Raw genomic sequence first — 13,182 nt, forward strand, 5'->3', positions numbered from 1 at the left:
AGTGGGTCGCATGGCCATTCTCTTTTTTCGTAATTATACAGCTTATTTAAGTGAAGTGTGCGTTAAAAGTGGTGTCAGTATGCTTCTAACAAGGTAATCTTTCAAATGAACCGAACTTGTGTTTTGTCTGCATGGCCCCTTTAATCCCTTAGTTTGTTGTGCGTGTGCTTGACAGTAACACGCTGCCTTTGAGGAAAGGAGTGATGCTAAGGCAACAGACCATCCTAGCTCGCAAAGTCGAACAAACTACATGCGTCTGACGTTTCCTTCGCTCCCTTCCTTCCAGCCTGGGTTCCACGCGAGCGGCCTGGGTCTCCCGGGAGCTGTCGGTGACCGAGCTGAAAAAGAAGCTCCTGGAGGGCATTCCCACGTCAAGGCAGTCAGCCCTCAAGGACCAGGTGAGCAGCGCCTAACTTGGTGGGAAAAGAAGGGGGCCATCCTTCATGGTACTTCTCTCGCGCGGGGCTAGTCATAGAACTGTGATCTTTATATTTTCCAATACTATGAACCCTGGTGAGTGCAATAAGAGAATCGGTTTTTTGATGCACCGCTTGGAACTAATTTTACAGCGCATTAAACTTCGGTGTTTGAAATGGGTATTCAAAATGGTGCCTTGCCACTGGTGCCAGCAAAGTTTAATAGGCTGTAGTGTTAGTTCCAAGCGGTGCATCAAAAACCCGGTTCTCTTAAAGGGACCCTGCAACACTTTTTGAGCAGTGTGCGTAAACCTGCGCGACGTTTAGATTACACTAAAAGGAATACCTGAGCCAAACATTACACGTGCACGTGAAGCAGTAAGCGCGCAAATCGCTGTGAAAGACGCGGAAAAGCCAATTGCACTCTCTTCAGTTCTCCTCATTATGCACCCCTGGCGTGGCCTAAACAATGCCATTTGGGCCATGGCTGTCCTATTGGCTGTCGCTGGTCAACTTTGCGGTATTATTTCTCGCATTTCCTGTGACGATCCGCTGTCGTTGGGGCTGTGTACCAACCTCTTCTATGCGTGAACCAGTGCGCATAGTTTTGGTGTTTCTTTTGTGTTTGAGTGCGCGCGGAGTTGAGTGATGGACTCAATACTTCCCTTTCAACGAGACCACGCGACAACAAACGTTTATTGCTTCAAAAACGGCCTACCAGGCTGCGCGCACACTTGCGAGCAGGCAGCCATGCCTGCTTTTTTGTGGCACCAGATCAGAAATAGACCCCTCCATGTTGCGGAGAACAGGAGAAAACTCCCCGGCATGTGACATATTGAAGGCCGCCAAAGAGAACGCCACGAGCCACCCCCCTCTCCGGAGAGAGCATGCAGCTTTCGTCGCATCGTCTGCAGTCGATTTGAGAGGGAACAATTATTCACGATTTCTCTTAGCGCATCGTTTTGGTGACAGTGAATGGATTGTCACAATTCTTGAGGGAGGAGATTGCTGGGACAATAGACTTTACACCAAAATACATTCCTAGTAGTCGGTGGTAAGGGTTGCGGGGTTTCTTTAATGCACTCACCAGGGTTCATAGTATTGGAAAATGTAAAGATTATAGTTCTATGACTAGCATTATCTTGTCTATTGCTCCTCCAAAAATGGCTGGTTATCTCTAATTATCTTGGGAACTAATTGACCGACTGAAAAAATAGCGGCATATTTGAAATTAGTGGGCAAATAGCAGCAAGACTGGTAAGTTTCACACTGTTTACGTAAAAACTTAAAAGAGCTGTTTTAAGAGCAGAGTACCGCCTTCATGGTCCAAACTTGTATTTTGTCTTCGTGGCCCTTTTAAAATTTAACTTTATCCTTACTGTATTGCACTTGTCTCAGTTTGTTGTCGTGAAATGACGGCGGCTGACGGATTTCATGAGGTCCTCCCCTTGCTGACCACACTCTGTAGGACCTGGTGAACCGGCTGGATGTCCTGGTGTGGGACGCGCGCCAGGTTCTTCCGGCGGATGTGGACCACCCGCTCTTCCTGGAGTTTGTGGACTGCCTTTTGGAGGCCTCCAGGGACCTGGCGCCGGCACCCCTCCTCCGACTCATGCTCCAATGGGAGCCACAGGTTGCCGATAGGTGGGTCCGCGGTTTTAACTAGCTTGAACAAAGTCCTGGGAGGAGGTGCTAAAGGCCGAACCACATGCACGTGTAAAACCGACGTACTCGTGCAACGACGTAAACCGGCGTAAGCGCGTAAGGAACCGGCGTAGTACACCGAATGCATTACTACGCGCTTGTTACGCCCAAGTCGATCAGAGCCCGCCGGTCATCAACGCAAAGTTTCGGGCCCACAGTGTTGACATAGACCTCTGGCGGTGATGTTATCTGGCGGTCAAGTCGCATAACAAGTCAGCAAATTGATAAATAAGCTAACTTCTCTATTCATTATTCAATAAATGAAGTGATTTGTGAAATATCGAGAGCAGGCAACCGGACAAAACACGTTAAGCAACGAGCAACTATGGGAGCGAGGCAGTTTACGCCAAATGTAGTGGAGGGTTTTGTGCCTGCCAAGTATGCATACTAATCCTTAACGCTTTTAATGTCCCAAGAACTTTTTTAGTTGTTCCTGTAATAAATATACGTACTTTTGTGAGAATAGGCATTATTTGTTTTATTTGAGTCAAAATGTGGTTGAACTGGCCGCCACAAAGCTGGATCCGGGGTAGTCGGGCCACACTGCATGGCGCATTGGTTTGGGTGCGTCAAAATTTACTCGCGTGAGGCTGAGGTATCGCTTTGGATCGGATTGAGTTGGATTTTGTGAGGACTTAGTTCCTATGGCAATGCTGGTAGCCGCTTGGAAGCCACTTTTGCTTTTGAGCCCGATTGAGCTCACAAATTTGAAGGCTACGTTTAGCAAGAAAGGGAATGGGGAAATGCGGTAGCTACTTTTACAATTGCTGCTTATCCTCTTCCGTTATTCCCCCCTGATTTTTTTTGTTATTCCCTTTCCTTCACTTTCTCTTGAAGTTTTTATTTTCTCACCTCCTCCTCCTCCTCCTTCCTTCCTTCCTTCCTTCCTTTTTGTAGTTCTCTGGAGTTGGGTCAGCAGTGTCATTAACCCGTTGAGGGTCAAATTTTTTCGTCAAATGCGACCCCTCAGGGTCGATTTTTCTTATTGCTGATTTAAATTCTTCGGGTGAATCTATTTCGAGAAAAAATTATTGTAATTTTTTTAGGGTGACCATAAAGTGACAAAAAAAATCGTTTGTGTTGTTACATACATGTAATTTATTCGTGAGTAACACAAGAAAAATTCCAAATAAAAACGAGACAGTAATAAGCCGACACCTTTCGAGGGAATTGAAATCAGACATCAGTAGAAATAGACATCAGACATTGAAATAGACATCAGTTTCGTGAGTGCAAAAAAAAGGAAGCGCCCGGAGGACGATACCAAAACCAGCCGCTGTGCCCGCACGCGCGCAGCAAGATGTGCGAGTGTTAGACGGCGCACCGCTCCTAGAAAATACAAAAAAAAGGGAGAAAGAGTCTTGTCAGTTTCGCAGGCGCCCTTGGTCTGTGGCAGACGTAAGAAGCGAGAGGCACCCGGTGGGCGTAAGGGGCCTTAGGTGGGCGGTACCCAGCGCGCCCCTTCATTACCGGATGCGCAAGCAATAGCCGGCGCGCCGCTGAAGTAAGTCATAAAAAAAATAAAACGAAGAGCCATCGACGCAAGAAAATAATTTGACGTATTTCCGCAGCATGACAGCACATGCCAAGCAAGGGAAGTTGGCGAAAAAGGCGCGTTTTTTAAACATACAAGCGATGACGTACATGTACGCTTTTGACCATTTTGAAGGTGTTTGCAGAGGACGTACATGTACGTCCGTGACCCTGAATGGGCTAATTGAAATTTCCGAGGCAAAGAATGATGTAGATCATCGCAAGGCTGGAGCAGCTGAAAAATTGCGTTCTACAGTGAACACAGACATGCTGATGATGGCGATCATGATGTTGATTATTTGTCATCCAGAGGGAAGCCGAGAATACTAAGTACACAAACAGACGGGCAGAGTTCTCGGCCTCACGTGTGCGACTTAGGAATGTGAGCAAAAACAGAAATCATGTTCATTGTACATGGGGAACATGGCATCAGTGGCATTTGAAGTGCAGTGCAAAGAGCAATGAGGAAAAATACATTTACAAGGTAACAGCATGTGCATGTGTTTCAGACCCAGTTAGGAATGTACCTGCATCGCAAATAAGTGATGAAGATCCCCAGTTGGTCAAAATTAATCCGGAGCCCTCCGCTACGGTGCACCTCATAGCCCAAGTGTGCCTACGGCGTGTTAAACCCCGCAATCAATCAATGAATCAACAGCTTAAATGTAGTGGGCTTCAGTTCTTCCTAGGTATTCAGTTATCGCAGTTGTAAAAAGAAGCACGATGATACAGCAAAGGGAAGTTGCCTCCCTTGTCTCACATTGTATTTGGGATGAGAATGATTTCATCCGGTTGTGGGATAACTGGAAGAAGCATTTGTTTCATCTTAGGAGAAAAATATCTCCGCAGTCATGAGGTTACGTGTGAAAAAGATGATGTGTCTAAATGGGCAAAGGGTTGCTAAATGCAGAATAACACCGCTGATTTGATCTCAGCGCTAGTCATATTGTCATGCTTCCGTTCAATTTTTAGTAAATTTATGAGAGCCATGTTTTTAGATATGACCTTGAGGATGCCTTGTAGAATTCATGCTCAAGAAAAATAGGGAAAGAAGCAGAGCATTGCAGTTCTTTTCACGCTTTTATCTTCTGAGCTCATTGGTTTGTAAGCATGCTTACAGCTTGGCTTGTAGTGAGGTTAACATCCCAAAATCTTGGATTTCTGAAAGTTTTGTACTGGCGAAGCGAAATAAGAACAATGTTACTTTATTTGTTTTTTAAACGTTTGCCTCATTGCGCTGTGTTTCATATATACTGAAGTATGGTGATGTAAGACATTTGTGAAGTCATCGTTTTTCTGCTTTGGATGTTGTCTCTCTGTTTCCTATTAGGAGATTTTTTTTCCCTCGACACAAGCAAGTATTTTGGACCCTCTTATGCTTCTTCATTTTCACTTTTGCTTATTAATGAAGCTCGGAGGAAAACTGGCACCTGAAATTGTGTGGTTGCATCCAAGGCAGCCTTGCATTTACGCAGCGTAACCTACCGCATTTTCCGGTCTATAAGTCGCACTTTTGTATAAGTTGCACCCCCCTCAAAATGGCAGTTCTTCAGAGAAAAAAAGTATGGAAGTCGCACCGGTGTATAAGATGCACCAGTGTACAAAACGTACTTGTTAATTAGGTAAACTTATAGAGGATCAGTTTGTTGAAAAGTGCGGCGAAAGTACATGGTTGCAGCGGCTGCCGCCTTTGAACGCATCCACTGGTAAGCATTGCTAGACACGTGTATGTACCCTTCAAAGTCTAGACAGAACTAACTTCTCAAAAATGGTTTATTAATACACACAAATGGCATGTACTCACAGACGGCGTTTAGGCAAAGCCATCGAAGCCTTCTTCCTCCGACTCGCTAACAAATAATTGATTCATTTAGACCACAGAACTGTGTCTCTTTACATCCACTGACATCACGCAGCACACAGGCACTTTTTCGAACATGGACCACACACCACCGCCACGTACTAAATGTATTCCATACATAAGTCGCACCGGTGGATTAGATGCACCAAGGAAAATTTCATTAAAAAAAACGCGACTTATACACCGGAAAATACGGTAATTAGGCCAACTTTGCGGGATCTGACAAGAGGTGTGTCTTGATAAAACTGAAACCTTCAACTGAAAACAGGCACAACACAACTGAAGTCACCTTGACATTGAAACAAAATTACTGAACACTTTTTTGTCATCACTTGCATTATCTCGCATGCTGTTAGTTTTAAAGGGGCACATAGGTATTTGACGAAAAACATTATTTTTACAGTTATGGTGATAAAAATTTGGGTACCTCTGTAGTTTCTTATTCTGATTGTAGTTATAAAATTTGTTTGTGTGTAAAACGACCATATTCAACTTTATTTGGATTTCTATATTTGATTTTTTGACAGCCTTTGTAAAAAAAGCTGCTGTAGGGATGCAGCTGAACATGGTGCCAGTGAACTGCGCACAAATCAAGGAGTGCAATAAGACTAACGGCATCACTCTGTTTAGTCTGTAGCAAAAGTTACGATCGTTTGAAGTTTGGGCTTGGAAGGCAAAACCGGTTTTCCTGGCTCCCACCTTCCAAGCCCAAACTTGAAGTGGTCGTAACTTCTGCTACAGGCTATCTGAATCATACTGTTAGTCTTCTTGCACTCCTTGATTTGTGTGCAGTTCACTGGTACCTCGTTCAGCTACATCCCTCCAGCAGTTTTTTTTACAAAGGCTGTCAAAAAAACATCTATAAAAATCCAAATAAAGTTGAATATGGCCGTTTTACACAAAAACAAATCCTATATCTACAATCAGAATAAGAAACTACATAGGTACCCCAATTTTTATCATCATAACTGTAAAAATAAACTTCTTTGGTTTAAGAGTACACATTGTTGGTTGCGGCTGGAGCTATGGCTACGCGACCACAGTATGATAGCTACGAGAAGTAGATGCGACTTTGGCTTCTGCTAAGCCGACAACAGCTAGTTGGCTGAAATCAATCCCCAGCTGCAATAATACCACATTGGAATTTAGAAGGATTGTTTGGAGAAGTGTGTCTAGAGCTGAGAGAAGGAATGGAGGAAGGCACACAGAATTTTAACCTAAGAAAAAAAAAATACAATGAAAGGGAGATCAAAAGAAGAAGAAAATTTGGTTCAGCATAATGGTATTCACTTTGTGGGCAGTGCTGTGTTGGCAGGAGAATACAGAAAGTTCATTTGTCTGAATTGTTTGTTCGAAGGGGAAAGTCTAACTCTACTGTCGCCCTTGCTGCAAAGGTCTTTGTTGAAAACACTGCAAGAAAAAAAAAAACATGTTTTTAGCAATACCTGGCACACGTATCAAGGCTGTTATTGATTTACTTCTACTATGAAATAGTAAAAGTCAGTTTCTTTTTTTTTTGGGGGGGGGGGTCAGTTTTAGCAACTGTAGAAATGCCAGCGCATTACTCTCTTTACTTCCTTTTTAATCACTGTCTACGCTACTATACTCGGTGACAACTTAAGAACGGCACCGGAAGTTGCCGCTGTGCCTTATCACCGTAGCCGGATGTTTCTCCGCGCGGTGCAAGTAGGGCGTTACTGGGAATATTTTGAACATGGCGTGAGCCGTTCCCGTGATTTTTTGGACCTAATATGCTTATAAACGACTCCAGTGACGACAAACAAGCTGCGTGAGACAAGGCAGACGATATCACGCATTCATAGCAAACCCCTTTCAAAACGCGCGCGCACTGACGTCACGGGTCCGGCGCTTTGGCGGAATGATACACTACATGAGGTGGTGCCGTTCTTGAGTTGTAACCGAGTATAAGGCTGCCCCCTAATTAAGAAAAGAAAAAGCATATTTGTCGCTCTTAAGGAATAGCTCTGTATTGGCACAGACATACAAGAGGTTCATTTTTGTAGGATTGTTAGCAACATGCCTTTGTCCTGAACATGTCCTATGAGTAACTTTTGGTTGCGTCTGTATTTATGCTGACTGGGATGGCAGTTATATGCTCTCCAGAAGAGCAAATAGTGTGCAACGAATGAACCTTCTGAACGAAACTGTATTCGCTTGTAATGCTTGTATTTACGCACATGAAATATCGCAGACAGTACGTTGACCATCAAGGAAGCCTAATCATTTTTAAAGTTGCACCTTTCATCATTTTCGTAGCGCCGGTCCTCTCAACATTGGCACCATTTTTGAAAAGCATTACAGTCGCCCTGCCCATCCATTACTGTGCATTACAGGTTACTGTGATTATAAGTGTACGGTAAAAGCTATTGGTTCTAGGCTGGTTATGGGTCAAACACCCTACATTTGCATGAATTGATTAGGACAGGCTAATCCAGGGAAGAGTTTGTTTTGCGGGATTTGCACTGTTGGAGCCCTCCGCCGACTGTGGCTGCTACTTTTCCCGCGTGTGTGTGCCTGACAGGTTGTTCTTGGCCGAGGAATCCATCATGGACGACACCACCACGACGACGCACCAGCCAGAGCCGGAGCCGTCAGTCTCGCTTTCGGACTGCCTCGCTTTTTACTTCACCGAGGAAAAGGTGCGTAAACTTGAATTCTTTCCAATAGGGAACATCTTTTTTTGGTGTCTTGATGGGAGGAAAATAATGGCGCAGCTTGCACCAGTGGTGCAAGGCTGGAGAAACAGCAGAGCTGGCGGCCCCTCTCCCTCCGTCGGAGCGGTTGCACGTCACATGGATTTCCGGACTTGCCGCTGAAAGTTCTCCATGACTGGGAGGCCCGGATCGTTCTGTCCGCAGGCTTTCACATCTCTCCCAAAGTGGACCGCGTTAGTACGGGTTAGAACTCGCGGCAACAGGCTTCGTGAACTCGGTGTCTGTATTGTGAATTCAACGTCTGTGCTCCCCACTTAACCCCACTGGTCTTGAAGACCAAAAATTTGCCAAAAAATCAATTTTCTGTATTAATTTTATTTGCAGTCTACAGGTCCCAAAGAATGTACCTGCAAAATATCATAGCTGTATCATAAGTATTCACAAAGCTGTCGCCCTTTGAAGTCACCTAAATGACCATTTTTGCCCATGTTTGCAAACTTCGTGCCCTGTTTTCTCAGAAACAATTTTTTTCCTACATGGCCAGCTGTCGGGTACAATATCTTGGGATGTACTGGTTCGATTTACATCATTTTTGCTGCATTCGAAAGCTTATGAACTGAACATTGCAATAAAACCACAAAAGTACAGAATTTATTTTTGCTGGCACAAGATTTTATGCAGTTAGTTTTACAAAAATATTGTAAATTGATGACCTGACATTTACGAATTTTACAGCGTTTGCAGAAACCATGCTAAAATTACTGCAGGGGTATAGTTGCACTCCCTGGTCCTTCTAGAGCACAAAGAGATAAAAGCTATTTGAGTATTTCATGGGCATATAATGAAAAAATGGCCCAAAACGGAGTGACATAACATGTTGCACAACTCTAAACTTACACCCCATAGACGAAAACTGACTGCATATTTGTGCTCAGGATGTTGAAATACACTCAATGGGTAAATCTCAAGCACATAGGTTAAAAAATAACAAAAATGTCCTCAAGACCAGTGTCCCCATTTAAGACGTGAACGCACGTGAACTTGCGAAAAGAACAACACGTGAGGGATCACGCCCTGAGTGCTGAGCAGAGTGTTCGCGAAGCTGGAGGTGGCCGACGCCGGGCGCTCCTCATAAGGCACGCACTCACGTGCAATCGGCTGGGCTCAGTTCTATGGTAACACTCAAGGCGGAACTAAAAGTTTAAAAACAGCTCTTCTGTTAAAATGGAAAAACATTTCCTCAAATTCAAGCCAGCCAGAACAGACGAGGATGACAATCCGCGAGGCTAAAGAGGATGTTTGTTCTTAATGCGTGCCCGAAATCTCAAAAACGCCCTTGTCTGTTGACATTTTGGCGCTCGCTAAAGACCCCAGGTGGTCAAAAATTTATCCAAAGCCCTCCACTGTAGCGCATCTCATAGGCCAGGTGTAGCTTCGGCCCATTTAACCCCACAAGTAAGCAGTCAATCAAATGTTTATTAGCACCAAACCTGCTGTGGTTCGCTCAACGTCATCATCGTCGCTGGCTCTGCCCTTGTTGTAACTCTCACACTAGTAGAGTGTGCGCGCAATGTTCGGTGCTGTCAAGTGCATTTGCAGTGCTGCATTTTAATTGCAGAGCACTTCAGGGACTCACCAAGTCGTCGTACCTCACTCGCTGGACCCAAGTAGAGCCACACGGCATTCCGCCGTCATAGCGGCTGTCATCGCGGTGTCTCACAGAGGCTTTGAAAGCCAAGCGGTTCATATGGTCATAAGCGTTCGAAACTCGTAAACCTCTAATGCTTTTCATACATCTCCCCGTTGTTTAGTGAAAAGAAAACTGCAGGTACATTTTAGGCAAAATATACGCAATGATGTGATAGCTGCGCCAATTGCGCCTAACTGCGCCAAGAGGCAAATCCTGCTACATCCTGCTACATGGACTCTGATTTCAAGCAATCTGCGCCAATCTTGCGCCGAAGCTTCGTTTCGCCGGGCTTCCTCGATGTGGCGTGCTCTTTATGCCACGAGCGTTGAAGAGAAGGGAATCTTCGAGTGTTTTCTGCTCGCGAAAACGCGCCGCACACGCCATAGGCGGGCTGACGCTGCCGCAGAACACCCGCACGCTGCGTGCAGCGCGGCCAGCGGCGGCAACAGGGCGGCGGCTTCGCCCGTGAAGTGGTGTAGGGATCTCGAGCGACTGCTAACCGCTCTCCAAAATGCTGCTCAAAGTACACACGAAGTTGCTTGTGAGGTAGAGGAGCTGCAATGTTGGCAAAAACAGTACTATAAAACATAATCCGCGCCGCTAGTGAAAGCGCTTATGCAATAACTGCTGGGGTGGTAAGCCTAAACATCTCTGCCTGAGCCAGCTGGCTGTCTCGAGCGCTTCGAAACTTCCGCCATGAGGCGCACGCCTCCCCTCTGCATTAGGGCAAGTCGGCAAGCTCCTCCCACTGTCGCGCGCGTTAGTTTCTGATCGAGGTAGAAGGGGCCGCGGGCACGATATCGTCGATGCAGGCGTGAAAATATTGCGCTCGCAACGCCGACGTGTACGAATCGCTTGTAAAAACGCGCCATGCGGTTCACGCTTTACTATCTGCTTTGCAATAAAGCGTGGCGAGTTAGCGCAGGACTGGGATAATTGGAGATTAATGGGAGAGGCCTTTGCCCTGCAGTGGGCATAGATAGGCTGGTGGTGAATGATGATGATGATGAAAGCTTGGCAGGAGTTGATGTGCTAACTCCGAGGGGGCGAGATGGAGAGGGCATTGCAAGGGTAGCTAGCGGGAAAGGGGAAAGGGACGAAAGTTCAAGATGGCTTAATTTGGGACCGGGTGTAAGCCGGTTCATTGAACACTTTTGTGCTTCGAAGAAAGGGATCTTGCCTGACTCAACATGTCGTTCAGGAGGAATGCTGCAGTAGAGCTTCAGAAAAGCATTTTATGATAAAACTTTCTTTGCAAAGCTGCTCTTTGTGAACGTGGTCGACGTTTTCTCTGATTTTTTTGTCTTCGCTTCAAATAAGTTAGTCGTTGGTCCACCAACTCAATGATCATCATAGGTGACCCTCTTTCACAAGCTGGGTGGGCGCTTCATGACGACGGAGTCTTACCGCTCAAAAAGCCAGAGAGTAGCCGTTGTTGCAAACCTAGTCCCCTGCAAATTGGAAAGCGAGTGTAGAAGTCGGAGAGGACGTGTAGCATGCGATTTCGTCTTGGGAACCCGGAGAGAAACAGACATTTAGGCTGGGCGCTAGAAGCTTTTACATAAAATGCACTCAGTACATTCTGTCGCGTGTCACTGTGTTCCATTCATTATGGTTTTACGAAACATTCTGTAGCCTACCGATTGGAATGCTACACTGATAGTCATTTTTTATTAAATAAAACTTTTGGCTCATGCAGTGAATGCATGTACACACTCGCACAAACTCTTTCGGTGCTTGTCTTGAGACATTTCATAGTCACTGCTAAAAGACATCTGTGCGGCAGAAACTTGTCTTCACCGAAGGCATTTTACTTGTTTATTAAACATTCTGTGTGCCCAGAATGCTGCTTTTGGGGCTCTTCTCGGTTATTTTGCTCCCCTTCTAGCAATATTTCTCAAATCTTATTGCTCGTTTTGGCTGCTCCAAAAGCCGATTTTGCTGCACCAAAAGCTGCACCGAAATGACTCGACCCAATCGCATCACTGTATACGTAATTAACAGGCAGCGCCCACATTCATTTAGTTAGGAATGCTCGTTGGGTGGCTTTTATTAGCGAAAAAAAAGCGACTGTGCAACGCCGGCACGTGCGGGGGGAAAAGGAAGCGCAAAAAGAACACAACTCCCGCTGGCACAGTTTCAGGCAGGGGGCATGCAAGCACTGAAAAGGCGGGAAATTTGAAATGCGTTGGACAAACCTCCGTTGAATTCATCAGGAGAGGAATGAGACAGGGCGGCGGGTGGTAGCTGTGAGCGGATAACCGTGCCACAGCCCATTATGGCGAATCACTGCTCTGCACTTCCAACAGCTGTCACGTTTAGTGGAACGGCTTTAATTTTTTTGTGAACAATTCTCCGGTCGAACGGCACGGGACATTATCCCGAATCTTGTCTCGAGACCTTCACCATCACGGACTCTTCTTTCATTAGTGCCAAGTTGCTGCCTTGCCTGGAGATTTAATGAGTTCTTGACCCCAGCACAACTTTCTGCTAAAACAATGCTACCCACGTGATGGGGCCAAGCAGGCAAACTTGTACCGCTAAGATGATACAGAACACTGAGTGATCATGATAGAAATGGCAGCCTGCCGCTTGCACCCTATTTGACTGCAGCCCTGGTACAAGTGGCTGCAATACTAGTCATTAGCATAGCCTCCAGGCAGTGCCAACTGCAAGTTGCTTTTCTTGTTTTGACGAGTTTCAACATAAAACCTCGAATCCAAGCCGGACTCTGGCTTTTTTATCCCGAAAGTGTCAAGCTTAGGATCGAGTAAATGCAGTAAGATCGGAAGGTGAAGGGGATGGCTGCTGTGACAGGTGGCACAAGAAGCTGTGGAGGCAACTCGGAACTTTTTCTCCCATCCTGGTGGTTTTCTTTTGCTAGTTGCTGTCAGTGCAGTTCGGAACGAGACGACAATGTGAATCTGTGCTGTACACCTGTAGCTTTGCATGCATGGAAGGCCGTTCGATAGTGACAACTGCAGACATTGGCCATGGCCGGGGGCTCGCTGTACCAATGCTGCTCTCTCGCACACATTTTGTTTTGCTTGAAACGTAGTGCTGTTGTCTTAGTGCATACCGTGAAAGTTATGCCACGCTCGGTCGTCTATCCTGACCACACATTGATTATGACTGCAGCCGTTATAAGTAAGCTGGACTGCGTGTGCACGTACTCATGCAACTTATTGTACATCGTATTCTATTGGAAACAACTTATCGTGCTTTTTAAAGAAACGTACAGTAGGCATGTTAAATGTTAAGTTAAGAACTAAATTCAGCTGTGCCGTTTGGTTTATAGAGAAG

General features: G+C 45.6%; 1 protein-coding gene across 2 annotated transcripts in view; it reads left to right on the forward strand.

Annotated features, from left to right (window-relative positions):
* LOC144138218 (ubiquitin carboxyl-terminal hydrolase 43-like) overlaps nucleotides 1-13,182 on the forward strand; it is a 55,176-nt gene that overhangs the window by 20,408 nt on the left and 21,586 nt on the right. For both annotated transcript variants that reach the window (XR_013315836.1, XM_077670404.1), the window contains exons 5-7: nucleotides 287-398; nucleotides 1,885-2,060; nucleotides 8,057-8,174. Coding sequence is in view for 1 of the 2 variants with exons in the window: in XM_077670404.1 (XP_077526530.1) it covers nucleotides 287-398; nucleotides 1,885-2,060; nucleotides 8,057-8,174 (406 nt within the window). In the remaining variant the exon portion in view is untranslated. The remainder of the gene's footprint in view (nucleotides 1-286; nucleotides 399-1,884; nucleotides 2,061-8,056; nucleotides 8,175-13,182) is intronic.

This window comes from Haemaphysalis longicornis, unplaced genomic scaffold (assembly GCF_048455015.1).
Source record: "Haemaphysalis longicornis isolate Haplotype H1 unplaced genomic scaffold, Haemaphysalis longicornis Haplotype H1 scaffold_5, whole genome shotgun sequence".
Classification (NCBI taxonomy): domain Eukaryota; kingdom Metazoa; phylum Arthropoda; class Arachnida; order Ixodida; family Ixodidae; genus Haemaphysalis; species Haemaphysalis longicornis.